General features: G+C 40.3%; 1 protein-coding gene across 1 annotated transcript in view; it reads left to right on the plus strand.

Annotated features, from left to right (window-relative positions):
• Positions 1-16,704, plus strand: part of LOC127578371 (receptor-type tyrosine-protein phosphatase R-like) — a 175,858-nt gene that overhangs the window by 124,349 nt on the left and 34,805 nt on the right. Inside the window, exons 9-11 of the mRNA XM_052030316.1 lie at positions 10,607-10,620; positions 14,315-14,397; positions 15,430-15,567. Coding sequence (XP_051886276.1) covers positions 10,607-10,620; positions 14,315-14,397; positions 15,430-15,567 — 235 coding nt within the window. The remainder of the gene's footprint in view (positions 1-10,606; positions 10,621-14,314; positions 14,398-15,429; positions 15,568-16,704) is intronic.

A 16,704-nucleotide genomic window follows, 5' to 3' on the forward strand; every position in this document is an offset into this window, starting at 1 on the left:
AGTAGTACCATAAATTTGGTGATAATAATCAGCTTAGCTCTCCTAATTGGTTAGTTGAGAAGGGATTGGCCTTTGGAAAACTGATCTGCAAAAGCTTGCATTCAATCTCAGGCCTGTGCTGAATTATCAAACCTCGGGCAATGTGATGACCAGCTTGCTATAACGACCTCAATTTCTTGGCTAAGGAAGGGACAAGATATTAGCCTTAGCTTTTGTTGCCAGTATATCTTCATGGACTGTGTAGACATTTGGTAAATACATTTCCTCCATGTATGTGATGGAAACAAATCGTAAACCTGCTAGTAATAAATTAATGGTGATTAGATTCATGTTACTCCCAGAGAAAATCTACCTTCTCCTCTTCCCTGACTTTGCATCTGAGGTCGGAATTGAATGTGGCAATCATGCTACCATGATCAAAAAGCCATTGTAAACAGGTGAAAATGGCACTTGGTCAACATGCTGGTTACCAGTTATTATCCTAGCACAATGTTTTCAGCAGATGAGGGTTAAACACAGGAATTCAAAAGTAATCAAGAAAAGGAGATCTATTAACATTTGCTTCTTCCAAAGTGATGAACACTATACTACTGGAAGGGTAATCAGGTAGAAGATTGGAAGCTGGAAAAGGCATTGTTCAGTTTAAATGCTGAAGTTTTGGGATAGGTTATGTAAGTCTGGTTTGCATTCCTTGAATTTGGAAGATTGAGGAGTGATCCATTGCTAACAAGTAGGGTAGATACGGAGAACAAGGAAGTTATATGGGAGACAGGATCTACCTGCATTTTGAAAGGCAAGGACTGATTAGGAATAGACAGCATGGCTTTGTGCATGGGAAATCATGTCTCACAAATTTGATTGAGTTCTTTGAAGAGGTGACCAAGAGGACTGACGAGGGCAAGGCGACAGACATTGTCTACTTGAAGTTTAGCAAGGACTTTGACAAGGTCCCCCGATGGTAGGCTGGCCCGGAAGATTAGATCACATGGGATCCAGGGTGAGCTAACCATTTGGATACAAAATTGGCTCGGTGGTAGGAGTCAGAGGGTGGTAGTGGAGGATTGTTTTTCACAGTGGAGGCCTGTGATCACTGGTGTGCTGCAGGAACTCTGCTGAGTCCCCTGTTATTTGTCATCTCCATTAACAATTTGGATGGCAATGTAGGTTGCACGGTTGGTAAGTCTGTGGATGACACCAAAATTGGTGGTATAGTGGACAGTGAAGAAGTTTATCTAAGATTATAACAGGGTCTAGAGCAACTGGAAAGTGGGCCAAAGAATTTAATGCAGACAAGTGTGAAGAGTTGGATTTTGGGAAGTTAAACCAGGGCAGGATTAACACAGTAAATGGTAGGGCCCTGAGGAGTGTTGTTGAACAGAGCGACCTTGGGCTACAAGCACATAGTTCTCTGAACGTGGCAACACAGGTAGACAGTGTGGTGAAGAAGGCGTTTGGTACACATGGTTAGGGCATTGAGTATAAGAGTTGAGACATCATGTTACAGCTGTGCAAGGTGTTGGTGTGACCGCACTTGGAGTATTGTGTGCAGTTCTGGTTGCCTAGCTATAGGAAGGATGTCATTAAACTGGAAAGGATGCAGAAAAGCTTTGCAAGGATGTGACTGGGACTGAACGGCTTCAATTATAAGGAGAGACGGGATAGGCTGGAAGTGTTTTCCCTGGAGCGTAGAAGGTGACCTGAAAATCATAAGGGGCACAGATGAGATGGATTGTCACCGTGTTTTTCCCAGGATAGTGGAATCTAAAACTAGAGGGCATAGGTTTAAAGTGAAAGAGGAAAGATTTAAAGGGGACCTGAGGGGCAACTTTTTCACAAAGACAGTGGTGGGTATATGAAATGAGTTGCCAGAGCAACTAGTAGAGGCTGGTACAATTACAATGTTTAAAAGACATTTAGACAGGTACATGGATAAGAAAGGTTTAGAGGGAAACAAAAGACTACAGATGCTGGAATCTGAAGAAGGGTCCTGACCCGAAACGTTGACCACCGGCTTTTCTCCACGGATGCTGCTTGGCCTGCTGGAGTTCCTCCAGCATCATAAGGTTTAGACGGATATGGGCAAATAGGACTAGCTCCGGTAGGCAACCAGGTTGGGATGGACGAGTTGGGGCGAAGGGCCTGTTTCCATTTTGTATAGCTTTCTGACTCCATGATGCAAAGCAGCTATGATTTCTGGGTTAATTGAAATTTTCAAGACTGAAATCAGTAGGCTGTTCTGAGGCAAGGTTATTGTGACTTAAAGATAAATGGACGTGAGCTGCAGATCAGATATTTTCTATCATATAGACTGTTCTTGTTCCCGGGTATCATCAGATATTTTAGAACGTAGAATGGTACAGCACAGGAACAGGCCTTGCACCCCATGATGTTGTGCCAAACTAATTAAGCTAATGATGCCTAATTACACTAATCCCTTCTGCCTGCACATGGTCCATATCCCTCTATTCTCTGCATATTCATGTGCCTAACTAAGAGCCTCTTAAATACCTCAATCGTATCTGCCTCCATTACCACTGCTGGCATTGTATTCCAGGCACCCACCACTCTCTGTGTAAATAAAAGTATTTTCTCATATGTAATCAGAAGAGAATTGGAACCAGAGAAACAGAGGACTGCAGATGCTGGAATCTAGATGAAAAGCACGATGATGCTGGAGGAACTCAGCAGGCCAGGCAGCATCCGTGGAGAAAAGCAGACAGTCAATGTTTCGGGTCAGAACCTTTCTTGAGGATTGAAGACAGGAAAAGGGGAAGCCCAACATATAAGAGGGAAAAGCAGAGCAGTGACAGGAGGACAAAAGAGGGGAGGCAAGTGGGCACAAGGTGGTGATAGGTAGATGCAGATAAGAGATAGTGATTGGCAGGTGCGGGGGAGGGGAGAACAGATCCACGGGGGGATGGGTCAAAGGTAAGGAGAGAAAAAAAGTGGTAGAAAAAAGATAGGCTAGGAAAGGGAAGAAAAGGAGAAGCATGGTTGGTGGAGGGAGGTGTGGGGAAGGGGTGTGGGGATTACTTAAAATGGGAATTGGAGCCAGCATGATAAGACAATGAGGGAAAAGCTGTGCCTTCAATATAGTCCTGCAAGCTCACTCGCACTTCCTCCACCGTAAGTCAGCAGCCTTCCACCAGTCATGCTGATATCACAGATGGAACATTATGTAGAAGCAGTGGGACAGACAGAGCTACACTGAAGACCAGCACTAAGGGGGGGTTTGTGTGTGTGCATTTCTTTTTCCTTTACCAGATTTATATATTTGGTTTGGGTTGTTATCTTGATATGGTTCTTCATTCTATCATTGTGGTCAAGTAGATGTCATGATGATCAGCAACGGCGGAAATTATTTGGGAATGATAGTGAGATGTGAAATTTGAGTTCTGCTTATTGAAACTGGAGTCTCATTAATTGCCCTTTGACTGACCAGCTAGATATTGTGGATCAAGAATGAAAAGGCATTATCTTCTATCGCGTTGATATCCCTTAAATGGGCATAAATCAGGGCAGAGGAATGTTGTCAAATGTTTAGCTGTTGAACTATATGCAACATACATTGCCTGATAGGGTGGTGGAGGCAAATTCATTGGGGACTTTTAAGAGGGGTTTGGATGGGCACATGAATGAGAGGAAAATGGGATTTCTGCAGGTAGAAGGGATTAGCTATGTCGGTACAACTTTGTGGGCGGAAGGGCCTGTTCTGTGCTGTACTGTTCTATGTTCTATACAATTCAATATTAGTCACCAATCGCATTCTCTCAATGTTCTGTACATCTAGAGAAAACAATTTGTCATTCCCAAGAGAATTGGCTTAGGACTCTTGTCAAAAGTCTGCTTCTCACATTTGGCAACGAACTTTCCCAGCTTAGTTTTTACATTTTTCTACACTCTTACAGAATCGGCATGTCGAATTTTAACATAAGGTTTGTAATCTTTAAAACAGCAGTTATAACTCAAAGTAACATTTTGATTACTATGTAACACTGAGTACTGAGCAAAGAACTCCAGTAGAACTAGTGCAATCATAATCATACAAGAAACTAGCTAAGAATAAGTAGAAAGCGAACTAAAAGAACTCAATGGGTCAGGCAGCATCTGTGGAGGTGAAGGGATGGTCAACATTTCAGGTTGAGACCCTTCATTAGGATTGAGAGGATAGAGGAAGATAGCCAGTATATAGAAGTGAGAGGGAGGGGTGTGAGACAGAAGCTGACAGGTGATGGGCAGAACCAAATAAGATAGGGATGATGGGCGGATGGGACCAGGTGGGGGTGAGGGAGGGAATGGAAAATACAAACCAAAGACGAAGAACCCCAGGTAGATAGGGATTTGGGTGAGGGGCAGATGGAACTAGGTTGGGGAGTGTAACAAGTCTTGGTAAGGAGAGAGAAGGGTGGACTGGTGGGAGTGGGAAAGGAACACGGGAGGAGTGGGTTACCTGAAATGAGAAAATTCAAAGTTCATACCATTGGGTTGTAGGCTACAGGCGACCCAAGAGGATTATGAGATGCCATTCTTCTAGTTTGCATTTGGCCTCATCATGGCAGTGGAGAAGGCCAAGGACAGACAGGTCAGTGTGGGAATGGGAAGATGAGTTGAAATGATGTGCAACCGGTAGCTCATGATGGCCACTGCGGACAGAGCACAGGTGCTCTGCAAAACTGTTGGCTAATTTACCCTTGGCCCTGACAATGTTGAGGTCACGTTGCAAGCATTGATTACAATAGTCCAGGTTGGTGGAGGTGCACATGAATCTCTGCTTCACCTGGAAGGACTGTTTAGATCCCTGGATGGTGGTGAGGAAGGAGGTATAAGGACAAGCGATGCAGGGGAAAGTGCTAGGGGACAGGGAGGGGTGAGAGGTGAATGGACCAGGGAGTCACAGAGAGAGTGGTCTCTGTGAAAAGCAAAAGGGAAGGAGAGAGGGAGAAGTGTCTGGTGGTGGGTTCCCATCGGAACTGTCAGAAGGGGGTGATGGTTTCTTGGCGATGGTAATGCCATTAAATGTCAAAGGTAGGTAGTTAGACTCTGCCTTGTTGAAAGTAGTGATTGCCTGGAATGCTGCCGAGGTCTTACTGCACACAGGTATGGGTTGCTTCATTTACTGAGGAGTTGGGAATGGAATTGAACATTGTATTGTCATCAACAAAAATCTTCTTTTCTGACATTATGCTGGAAGGAAGGTCATTGATGTAGTCACTGCAGCTAATTGGGCCAAGGACACTGCCATAAGGGTAGTGATGTCCTGGGGATGTGATGATTGATGATTTGACAACCACAAACTTGTGGATATGACTCCACCATTGAGTTGTTTCCTTTTGATGCCCATTGACTTCCGTTTTACCAGAGTCTCTTGATGCCTTGATGCCACTCTCACTCCACCTCTGCAAGTCAGTTCTTTGGTCCATGTTTGTGGTCTGCAGCCTTGTGGCTCATGATTAAATTTCTTTTTTAGTAATATGAGCAAATCTAAGATTGCAACTCAAATGACATTCGTAACATAGATGTGAAAACAGTCTGTCTTTTACTTCTGTTGTTGGTTGTCTCTGCCTCCCTTTTTCTTCATCTTCCACAATCTCTCTTGCCAACGCCTACTGTAAGGTTAATCAGTAAGCTGGGGTCAACAGCAGAACCTGAGAAAGCATTGCTCAGTGAGAGAGAATGGACAGGAAATTTTAATTGTTTCAAAAAGTGAAGTATACTAAATTTGCAATTCAGTGATAAACAATGTTCCAGTGATTTACATTGAAGAAAAACTAAACAATTTTTTTCGGGCTCAGATCTTCTCCATATGTTTTAAAGAGCAGCATTCCCTCAGCATTAATTGGTTGGGATAAATGGCCTCCTTCAGTACATGCTTCAATGCCAAGTAAAATGGTAAAAGATACACACTTGAAGTTAAACAGAGTTAAAAATCTCACTCTTGTAATATGGCATCAGTTTGGAGCTGAGAAGAATCTAGTTCTCCACAGTGTCCTCCAGGGACCAACACACATGCGCGCGTGCACACACACACACACACACACACACACACACACACACACACACACACACACACACAGTGCTGGAGGGCTGGAGAAACTCAGCAGGTCAGGCAGCATCTGTGGAGGGAAATGAACAATCGTATTCCATCTTATTCTGTCTTGGTAGTCTCCAACCTGACAGCATCAACATCGATTTCTCTAACTTCTGGTAACCACTTCCCCCTTTTTGTTTTCCCTTATCCCTCTGGCCCCTTTAACCCTTCTTTTTCCCCTCCCCTCATCTCATGACCTACCCTTCACCTACACCTTCCTGCCTCTGGTTCCCCAACTCCTCTTTATCTCATGGTCTATTGTGCTCTCCTACCAGATTCCATCTTATTCAGCCCTTTGCCTCCTCCAGCAATCACCTCCCAGCTTCTCACATCATTCCCATTCCCCCCCTCCCCCACCTACCTACCTTCCCCCCTCACCTGAGTTCACCTATCACTTGCCAGCTTGTGCTCCTCTTCCTTTCCAGTCCTGATGAAGGGTCTCAGCCCGAAACGTCGACTGTTCATTTCTCTCCATAGATGCTGCCTGACCTGTTGACTTCCTCCAGCATCTGCAGTCTCTCTTGTGTGCATCCAGGGACCAATGTGTGGAACTTTTTCCCATAAGTATTGTAGCATTACAGTGTTTATCATGATGGGAAAATCCAACTGAAAATATGACAGAGCAGACATTGCCACTTCCAGCACGGACACAATTGTACAATAGGCATAAAATGGGTTGTGGCAGATCCAACATCTTTTACGCATGATATTCCTTTCCACTGACTTCATTGGAAGTTGTATAAATGGCAGCTGATGCATTACCACCATGCAAATAGATGTAATATCCATTTTAATAATATATAAATTACTGATGGATCTCCAGTGGACTTGCCCATAAAAAGCACATGGAAATCGAAAGTTTCTGCTATGGAAATTCCACCTAATGTTAGATATGTGCTACTCCAAGATTAAGTGGCATCATAATGTCCAAACAAGGAACATGTGATAAATATAGCAATTTAATGTAAAATAGATGGGTGGATGGGGATTTGATTGCACAATTGAAGGGGCCTGCTTATGTTATCAGGTTTCACAATAATTTAAGGCTGGCCATTCACTTTATTTTTATATTGGCACAACATTCTTCTCAAGTGTGGCAGTGTGAAGTCCTTCTCGAGCTCCACAGCAAAGGACAGTGGTTACAATGGGGCTTTTTTCTGTGCTACATAAATTGCCTTTGAAAGTTTGAAAAAATTGAAAAATACAGTCAACAATGTTTGAGCCAGAATTTATTTGTCCTCTTGGAATGTTGCCCATTGACTTTCAAAGGCACAAGCTGCCAAAATATTTATTGGACTTCGTAATGCCATTGTGTGAATAGAGAGCATGTCCCATGTTGTTCAAAAGTTCATGCCAAATAATAATTAATAGGTTAGAACTAATTTAGATATGACAGTCACTCAGGAATGTTGGCATCAATTTTTAATTTTCAAAATAGTATTTTCAGAAAAAGTATATTGATTTATGTTGATAATTTCTATTGCAAAATAATGCAGGTTTTGTGAATAATTTCTTACTGCCTTCAAATGCATAAATCCCCATTGTTACACTTTTTTCTCCCTGTGCATTTTTCTTATGACATAGTAGGAGACCATTCAGCCCATCGAGTCTGTCCTTGTTGACAGAGCAATTCTGTCAGTCCTATTCCCCTCCTTCAGTGGTTATTTTTTGCACTTTGCCCGAAATCACTCAAACAAAATGTAAAATTCAGCTGAACTTTTGCAAATCATTTTTGAACATTTTTCAATTCAAATAAAGAACAGTCAAATTCAGCCTCATTCATGATTTTCATTCAAGGGTGCAAAATGTTCTCAGTGGTGCCCAACTGGCTTGTGTGGAGAGGGAAACAAAAAAAATGCTTACTTTATAAACTCTGATGACAGAAGAGGTTCCATTGATGTGGCTGCTGTGGGAGAGGAATGTTTCTCTAACATCGATTGCATCTCAATCTATACAGCACCAATTCTAACTGAACTGTATTGCTCTCTTTGATGCCTTTTGTTAACCCAAGTTTCTCACTTGAATGGGGATCCTATCAAATATTCATTGCATTTAATTTGCGCAGCCTACCATCCAGCCAAGAGTTTGCTATTGTGTAAATGTGAATTAGCAGAGCAGACTTGAGCAAGCTTCAGTGCAATCCTGTAATTGCAAGCCATTTAGCTGACAAAAATTTGTGCTACTTTTAAATGCATGTGAAGAGGGTGCATAAGTGTCATGCATTCATCGTAGGAAGAATCTGGTCCCATGGGGTGACGGCCAAGCCAGCAACATTACATCAGTTTGACAGTTGTGAAGTGATTAAGATTGATCAGGCTGGAATTCTTGCAGCTGAAAGTTTGCGATTCTTTCTTTTGGTACATTTATCCTTAAGCACAAGAAATGCGATTGTCGAATGTAGTAGGGCTTAGTCGAATCACTAATGTTTTAATATTATGTAAGTCATCTCGGCATTATACAACCAAAAGACAAACCAAGGGTGGAGTATTGTCAAAATCACGCACCAATGGGGTGGATGTGGAAACTGAAATCATTCCCATCACTTTAAAGGAATTGGGATGTTTCCTGTCCTCCTGTTAGTAAGACACTGGCCACCAGAGATTAAAATGCTGGGTAGACATAAAGACACGATTGTAGCATACTAATTAACACTTTGGGGTCAAGGCAAATGTGTATTAAGTGAGGGTGTTTTTTCCATCTTGTCTGACATATCAAAAGTGAAGATTAGGTTTTACTTTAAACAGTGCTATTATCTATTCAAAGTGATGATATTACGTGCCATTACATAGATGAACTTCTTCCTCAAGATTTTGGCACAAAGATTGTTAACTGCACATTATCCAACTCCTTTTTGATTGTTACATTTCCCACGACAAGAGAGGAAATTAAGTAAGTGATAACTGTACAACAAAAGAGTTCCTCTAACATAAACCATGAAATTTGCTTTAATTTTTTTCACCAATGGAATCTTCCAATAATGTTCTTTCAAATCCAGATTGAAAGTGAGTGATTGTCCATACTTCAAAGGACATCGATGGCCTTTGTTCGAAGGAATCTAACTGAATAAAGCCAATTAAGATGTTTAAAAGAATACCTGAATTTGCAATTGTGAGTGCTATGAGTTATTGCTTATTGGTTCCTGCTACTCAATTCAGAAGAAGAAATCAAAGGACAGAATTTCCTTTCAGTGTGAGATTTCCACATGCAACACTACCCTGTGCGGTATGGACATTCTACTTTTGTATCAACAGCTGTCAATTTGCTGCCCAGGTCCACAAGGTTAGAGCGAGCTCCACTCACAAAACAGCCGAAAAGGACTTTGACAACTGGCAATGTCCTGCCTGTGAGCTTATCAAATTGTCAACAACTTTAAATGAACCTGAATAACATTGACATTTAGAAACATTCAAAAACATTAAAAAGCTATTAAAATCAATGAAAGAATTAAATAATCTTTTATTTTTAATTAAAATACTTTTAACTAACATTCTTTTAATTCAAATAATCAAATTACATATTTACCTTTCTCCTTCACATCTGTTCCCCTCCATTAAAATGAATTGATCGCTATTTCTGGCTTAGGTTTTACCTGGCACTGGTTCAACTGGTAGATTCCTCAGTGTAACTGCTGGGGAATTGCAATAGTTTACACTCCATCACTAGACTGCATGAGGAGTCCAGTCATGAAGCATGGATAGGGAAATGCTGGCAATAATAGCCAGTAGGTTTGGGACTTACAGTTGAACCTCTTATATGAATATCACTATTGTGATAGCTGACTCTTTGGTCATGCACTTAATTTAACTTACTGATCTTTTTGAAATTGGCAAAGGGTACTCCTAAGTTAAAGACTTCTACATTTGGTTGTTTGTGCAATATCTAAGAATAGATTTCCAGTCTTTCAAATGAATAAAAGCCAGACTTGTCTCAGAACGGAGGACACAAAAGATTCTGCAGATGCTGGGATCTGTACGCAATACCACACAAAATGCTGTGTTGTTCCTGTTGAAGGGTCTTGACCCAAAACGTCGACTGTTTATTTCCCTCCATAGATGCTGCCTGGCCTGTTGAGCTCCTCCAGTATTTTGCGTGTGTTGCTCCTGTCTTCAGAACCTTAAGTTTGTCTTGATTTTGAAGGTGAATTCATGCAAAAGAATCAAGTGCAAGAATGCATCTCACACTTAAAACACAGGGATATGTTCTGTGACTGAGAGGTACTTGCGAACATTCCTGTGCTTGTTTTAGGAGCTATGGTTTGTTGAAAGATTAGTTTGATTCCAAGAGACCATGTTAATTGCTAAATAAGGATTGATAAGAACAGTGATGAATTGTCTGTTTTAAGTACTACTGGATCTATATTTCAGAGCTTAACCTAATTGTCCAACTCCCCAGTGATTGCTATATTTTCATTGGCAAAAGAAGGCATCAAGTTTGTGATAACTTAATGACAAAAGACTGCTATCATAACAACCTATAATGTGTGTGCTGTTTTATAGTTCATGCTTAACAAAGCAACAGCACTATTCTTCCAAGTTAAAACTGAAGTGAGTGGGTGTGCTTATTGTGAAGTGAATTACTGTATTTTCCAACAAAACCTGTATTGTAAATAACTCAGAATAAAATGAATACTTTTTTTCTTGGCTGCCACTGAAGAATGTAATAGAGCAAGAAGATGAATTGGAGCAATTCATTGATAATAATAACTAAACAAGTAATGTTGAATAGTTTGACAAAATAAATAGAATATCATTGACGAAAAACACTATGATGCTGGAGGAACTCAGCAAGCCAGGCAGCATCTGTGGAGAAAAGCAGGTGGTCAATGTTTCGGGTCAGGACCTTTCTTCAGGACCCAAAACATTGACCGCCTGCTTTTCTCCGCGAATGCTGCCTGGCCTGCTGAATTCCTCCAGCATTATGGTGTTTTTCATCTAGATTCCAGCATCTGCAGGGAGTATCACTGCATGCTCTTGGAATTCAGAAAGCAAATGCTAAAGATGCTGATTGGACTCTTCCAAACATCCTTGGATATGCAACTAATGCCAGAGCATTGGAAGGCTGCCTATTTTAGACTTTCTGTTGAAGAAGGGGTAAATTGTGCATTTGTGGATGTCAGATTAACATCAAAGGTAGGATTCCAAAAGCCAAAATTGGGAATATAATGAATGTTCATTTAGACAGTCATAGGTTAATTATAACAGCCTGGATTTGCAAAAAGACAAGTGAAGGAGTTGCGGAATGTGTTAAAAATGGAATCGAATAGGAAGCTTGATGATCAAATTTGGAATCCAATAGGAAGCTTGTTAACAAAACTGGAATCCAATAGGAAGCTTGTTGATAAAACTGATGCTGTGATTTTAAAATGACTGTGGCAGGATGGATAAAAGTTGGATAAAAGTTTTTTTTTAAATGTAATGAAAAGTGATCTCAGGTTGAAAGAAGCTAAATAATGCTATCCTCTGGTGGAACGTTGACATTGTCAATATCTTGTCAGAGAGTCATAGAATTGTACAACACAGCAACAGGCCCTTCAGCCCATCGTATCTATGCTGACCTCTTTTCCCATCTACACTAATCCCATTTGCCTACATTAGATCTGTATCCTTTTATGCCTTGCCAACTTAAGTGCCTCTTAAACATAAATGTCTCTTAAACACAATGATTGTATCTGACTTCACCACCTCCTCTCAGTGGGTTCCAGATGTCAACCACTCTTGATTTGGCAATGTTCCTCCCAAGCTTCCCCTCAAATCCCCTTTAAAATTCTTCCCCCTTACCTTAAATCCATACCCTCCTGTATTTGATACCCCCATCATGGAAAAAAGGTACTATCTACCCTATCTACACCTTTATCAGGTCACCCCTCAGCCTCCTTCACTCCAAGGGAAACAAGCCCAGCCTATCCAATCTCTCCCCATAACTGAAGTCTTCCTATCCAGGCAACATCCTGGTGAATCTCCTCTGCTCTCTCTCCAGTGCAACCACATCCTTCCTATAGTATGGCAACCAGAATTGCATACTGTGTGGCCTAACTAGTGTTTTGTAAAGTTGAAACATAACATCCCAACTTTTATATTCTATGCCCCAACCTAGAAGGCAAGCACGGCACATGCGTTCTTTACCACCCTATCTACCTGTGTTGCCACTTTCAGTTGTGTTGCCCAAAGTCCCTCTGTTTATCAACATTCTTTGGTGCCCTACCATTTACTGTATATGTCCTACCCCTATTTAATTTCCAAAAATGCATCATTATGGTGATATGAGGAACATTTACCCCAAGATACTGTCAAGAGTGATGGAAACTTAATTCTCCATGGTGTGACAGTGATCCTCCATAACAGAGTGCAGAACCTAAAAAAACCCAATGCACAATCAACTACAGTAATGAAGTTATCACAGTTTTACACTCACTACTTCTGTAGCAATTATTTTCCTCAACCAACTAAATGTAACCTCATAGCTGCTGTTCCACATATAGATCATCCTATATAAGAAAAAATTCTTCTAGCATCCAGTATGGGATCATTATATTGCTTCAGACCCACTTAATATCTCTCTCGATTCCTGTATTAGTGAAAAACATACAAGCTAAAATCCCTACAGTATTTTCACTTCAGTTTCAAATATTTTCCAAAATAACCTAAACTTGAGGGGTGGGGACCAACTCCTATTTCCCTTTCATTGCTGGGATACATTGATATGACTCTGTGGAGTTTTCAGTCATCTACATGGGTGTAACTGGATGATGTGCTGCTCCAGACAGGCGCCTGCAATTAGAGTCACTCCCACATGATTGATGGAAAATTAAAATGGTACATTTTACGTTAGTATAATCTAAGGAATTAATGAGGGTGCTTTTCACATTTCTGACAAATGCTTTAAAATTCTGAAACTGTAGAAAATGTACCCTTTTAAGTAAATTATGTCATTGAGAACAATATTAGTATCACTGAATGTGAATAAGGGCTGTCATTTATACAAATATCCATGTATCTGTGCAGAGAAACTGATCAACTATTACAATGTTTGCAAAATCGATGCATTATGAGGTCCAAATTCACAGATTTCTGTTATTACTTTGTCAGCTGTTCTGCCTATTGTGACCATGCCAGTAGAAAATAGTTATGTTTTTATTCTGTATTGTGCTATGATTATGTGAGTATGTGATACCTGCCTAATCTCTCTTTCCAGCACTTGTACAGTTCATCAGGTATTCATCCAAGTACCTTTTAAATGCAATGAGATTTCCTGCCTCATCCTTACCAATACTAGACCCCCTCCACTGTCTGCAGAAAGTCTCCTTAACACTCTTCTGATCCCTCTTCCAATTACCTTAAATCTTTTCCCATAATTATCAATCTATCTGCTAATCTGCCCTCAATGTCTTTTCTATCCAGGCATCTTGCAATTTATACACTGTAATTAAATCAATCCCAGAAATGTAAGTTTTGCATTTTGGAACAAGATCAGATATGTACTACAACAACCTTCTTGGTTCACCTTTGATCTCAGCAAATGTCTTAATTACTTTTGTGTCAGAATGTTCTAAACCCTGGTTGTTAGATTTACACACAGACAGAATGGATTCGGGATCCTTTCTGAGTGTCAGGTAGTTAAAATGAAAAGAAATGTGTGTACAGATAAACACCTGCAACAATGAGAATACATTTTTAAGGAATACATTTTTTGCATTTATGTGAACTGACTGCAAGTCTTATGTAAATATATGTCTAAAAGATAGTAGAAATACATTTAACTTATTGTTGGTGAGTAGAAAATATAAACTAAAAATAGGAAACACTGGAAACATTCAGCAGAATAAATGGCCCCCTGGTAGATGGGTAGAGGTAGAATCAGCGGGAAATTCATGGGCTTGAGAGAGAGAATAGATAAGTGTGAACTAAATCTGTGAAAGGGATTGATGGGAATATGCTGAAGGTCAGCGCAGACTCAGTGGCCTGAATGGCTTCCCTCTATGCCATATGAAAAAAATGAGAAATATAAAATATGAGGTCAGCCAGCATCCTTGAGAGGAGAAACAGAGTTAAGGTTTCAAGTCAAAGGCCCTTCATAGGATAGAAGACTCCTGATTTTCAAGTAGGAAATATAATCTTGTCACAAAGGAATTTTGTTATATGTATTCGTTTTATAACCCAACAGTTTATAGCTAATTAAAGATAATGGCAAAAAACATTGTTTTCTTTTGTTTCGAATATTCCATTTTAGATCCACACAGCAGAGTATGCCTGATACCAAAGAGTCAAGATGAACCTGTTAGCAGTACCTACATTAATGCCAACTACATCAGGGTGAGTAAGTAGATAGCAATAGCAACATTAGCTAAGTGACATCAAACAGAAAGTAGACGTGAAATGCCGTTTTCAGAATGGAGAGAAGTCTAGAATAGCTTGCTCAGTAGTCATTACCTGGACTACTAGGGTACAGGGCACAGTTTACGAATATGCAGACGATGCACGACTTGGAAACATAATGAATTATGAGCAAGATTTCGTAGACTTCAAGAGAACAGAAAACAGGTTAGTGAACTGGGCAGACGTTTGTCAGATGAAATTTTATGCAGAAATATGCAAAGCAATACATTTCATTTGGAAGAATGAGGAGAGGTGATGTAAACCAAAGGGGACAATTCTAAAAGAAAAGTACAGGAACAGAGAGATCTACGGGTGTATACACATAAATTGTTGAAAATGGCAAGGCAAGTGGAGAAAGTGGTTAAAATATTGGATCTTGGGCTTTATAAATAGAGGCATGGAATAAAGAACAAGAATATGATGATGGATCTTTATATGACGGTGCTGCTCATAAATGGAATATTTTGCCCAGCTTTAGGAAAAAGGTAATTGTTCTTCTTAGTACAGAGGTTGTTGAGCGGGGTTTTGATTGAGGGATTTAAAATGATGAATGGTAAATAAAGAGAAGCTGGTCCCATTGGTGAAAGAGTCAAGAACCAGAGGACATAGAATGAAGGGGATGGGCAAAAGGTTGAATGAAATCTTTCCATAATGTCACGGTAGTAATAATTATTAACTTTCTGATTTTGATTTTTCCACTATTTAAGTAGGCTTATTAAACAGTAATATGCGATTTTACTGTTACATTTTGCTTCCATCAATATTGGCACTTTCTTACATCATTCTCATATCTAGTTTCATTAGGATGATAATATGAGACAAAATGAGTGAATTACTTGGCATGCGAATGCTTGTTACCTCTGCTGATGGAGCAGAAATGGTTCAACAATAGCTGCACACTGTGCTTTATTTTGAATAGCCAAAGCACACACTTGGACTTAAATCCTGGTATCTCCATCCATTCTTCAGGGTTATGGTGGTCAGAAAAAGGCTTATATTGCAACCCAGGGCCCTATGATCAATACAGTGAATGACTTCTGGCGGATGGTTTGGCAAGAGGATTGTCCAGTGATTGTTATGATAACCAAACTGAAAGAAAAGAATGAGGTAAGATTCTAACAGGCTTAAATTCGTGACACTCAAGCATTACAAACACTGAAAGTTGCAGCAAGTAGATATAATGATCTTTAAAAGCTCTGAAGTTTTCCCACTGAGGAACCAGAAACCCATTTTATCCCAGAGTGCAACATAATAGAAATGAAGCACATTTTGAAGATCTTCCTCCAGCAATGGATTTCAATGTTGGATTTCTGATGGATTTTGTTAAAACCATGTACAGAGATATGATAAGTTTACTGTGAACTCAGTCTGACCAATAGCAGCGTTCCAGGATCAATGGGATAACAAGGTAAGTTGGTTCGCATTCTTTGTGGAGTTCTTATGCTTTCCCAGTCCTACAAAATATCGAACTTGGATGAAAGCCCATATGTCCACAGTTCTCTATGGGTTCAACTCTGTCTCAGTGTAAATCAATGGGCAGCTTACCATACATTGAGTCTCAACAAAGAAGCTGATTTCATCTGGCAGCTGATCAAAATCATCTCAGATATCTGCTGGCCAGAGCAATTATGTAGCACTAGTTTACATCTTTTAGTTTTTCCTAAATTAAAATTGTATCACTGACTCATAGAATTATAACAGCATAGAAGAGGCTATTCACCCCACTGAGGCCATTCTCAGCTTTCTGAAGAGCAGTCCAGTCATTTCTTTTCTCCTTTTCTTTCCCTAGTCTTTCTCTCCCAAGCATCTCTCCAACTTCCCTTTGAAAGCACTGATTGGCGATATCTCCATTCCCCCTACAGATTGTAATCACTCTCTGCATAAAGAACTTCCTTGCCACATTTCCTTATTCCTTTTGCATACCAGTTTAAATCTGTGTCCTCTGGTCTTTGAATTGTCTACTCAAACGTTTGCTGCAAGGAAACAATCCCAGCTTCTCTCGTCTAACTTTGCAGCTGATATCCTTCACCCGGGAATCATTAAGGTCAGTATCTTCTGCACCCTGTTTAAGATCTTCACATCCTTCGAAAAGAATTAGATGAATCATTTCCATTCTGGCCTAACATGACCTCTCTACTTTTGTCCTCTGTCTCAATTTGTGGAATTCGGAATCCCATGTGCTTCACTAACTGCTCTCTCAAAGTGTTCTGCTTTTATTGAAAATTTAAGCACTTGAACAACCAA

Source organism: Pristis pectinata, chromosome 15 (genome assembly GCF_009764475.1).
Source record: "Pristis pectinata isolate sPriPec2 chromosome 15, sPriPec2.1.pri, whole genome shotgun sequence".
Classification (NCBI taxonomy): Eukaryota; Metazoa; Chordata; class Chondrichthyes; order Rhinopristiformes; family Pristidae; genus Pristis; species Pristis pectinata.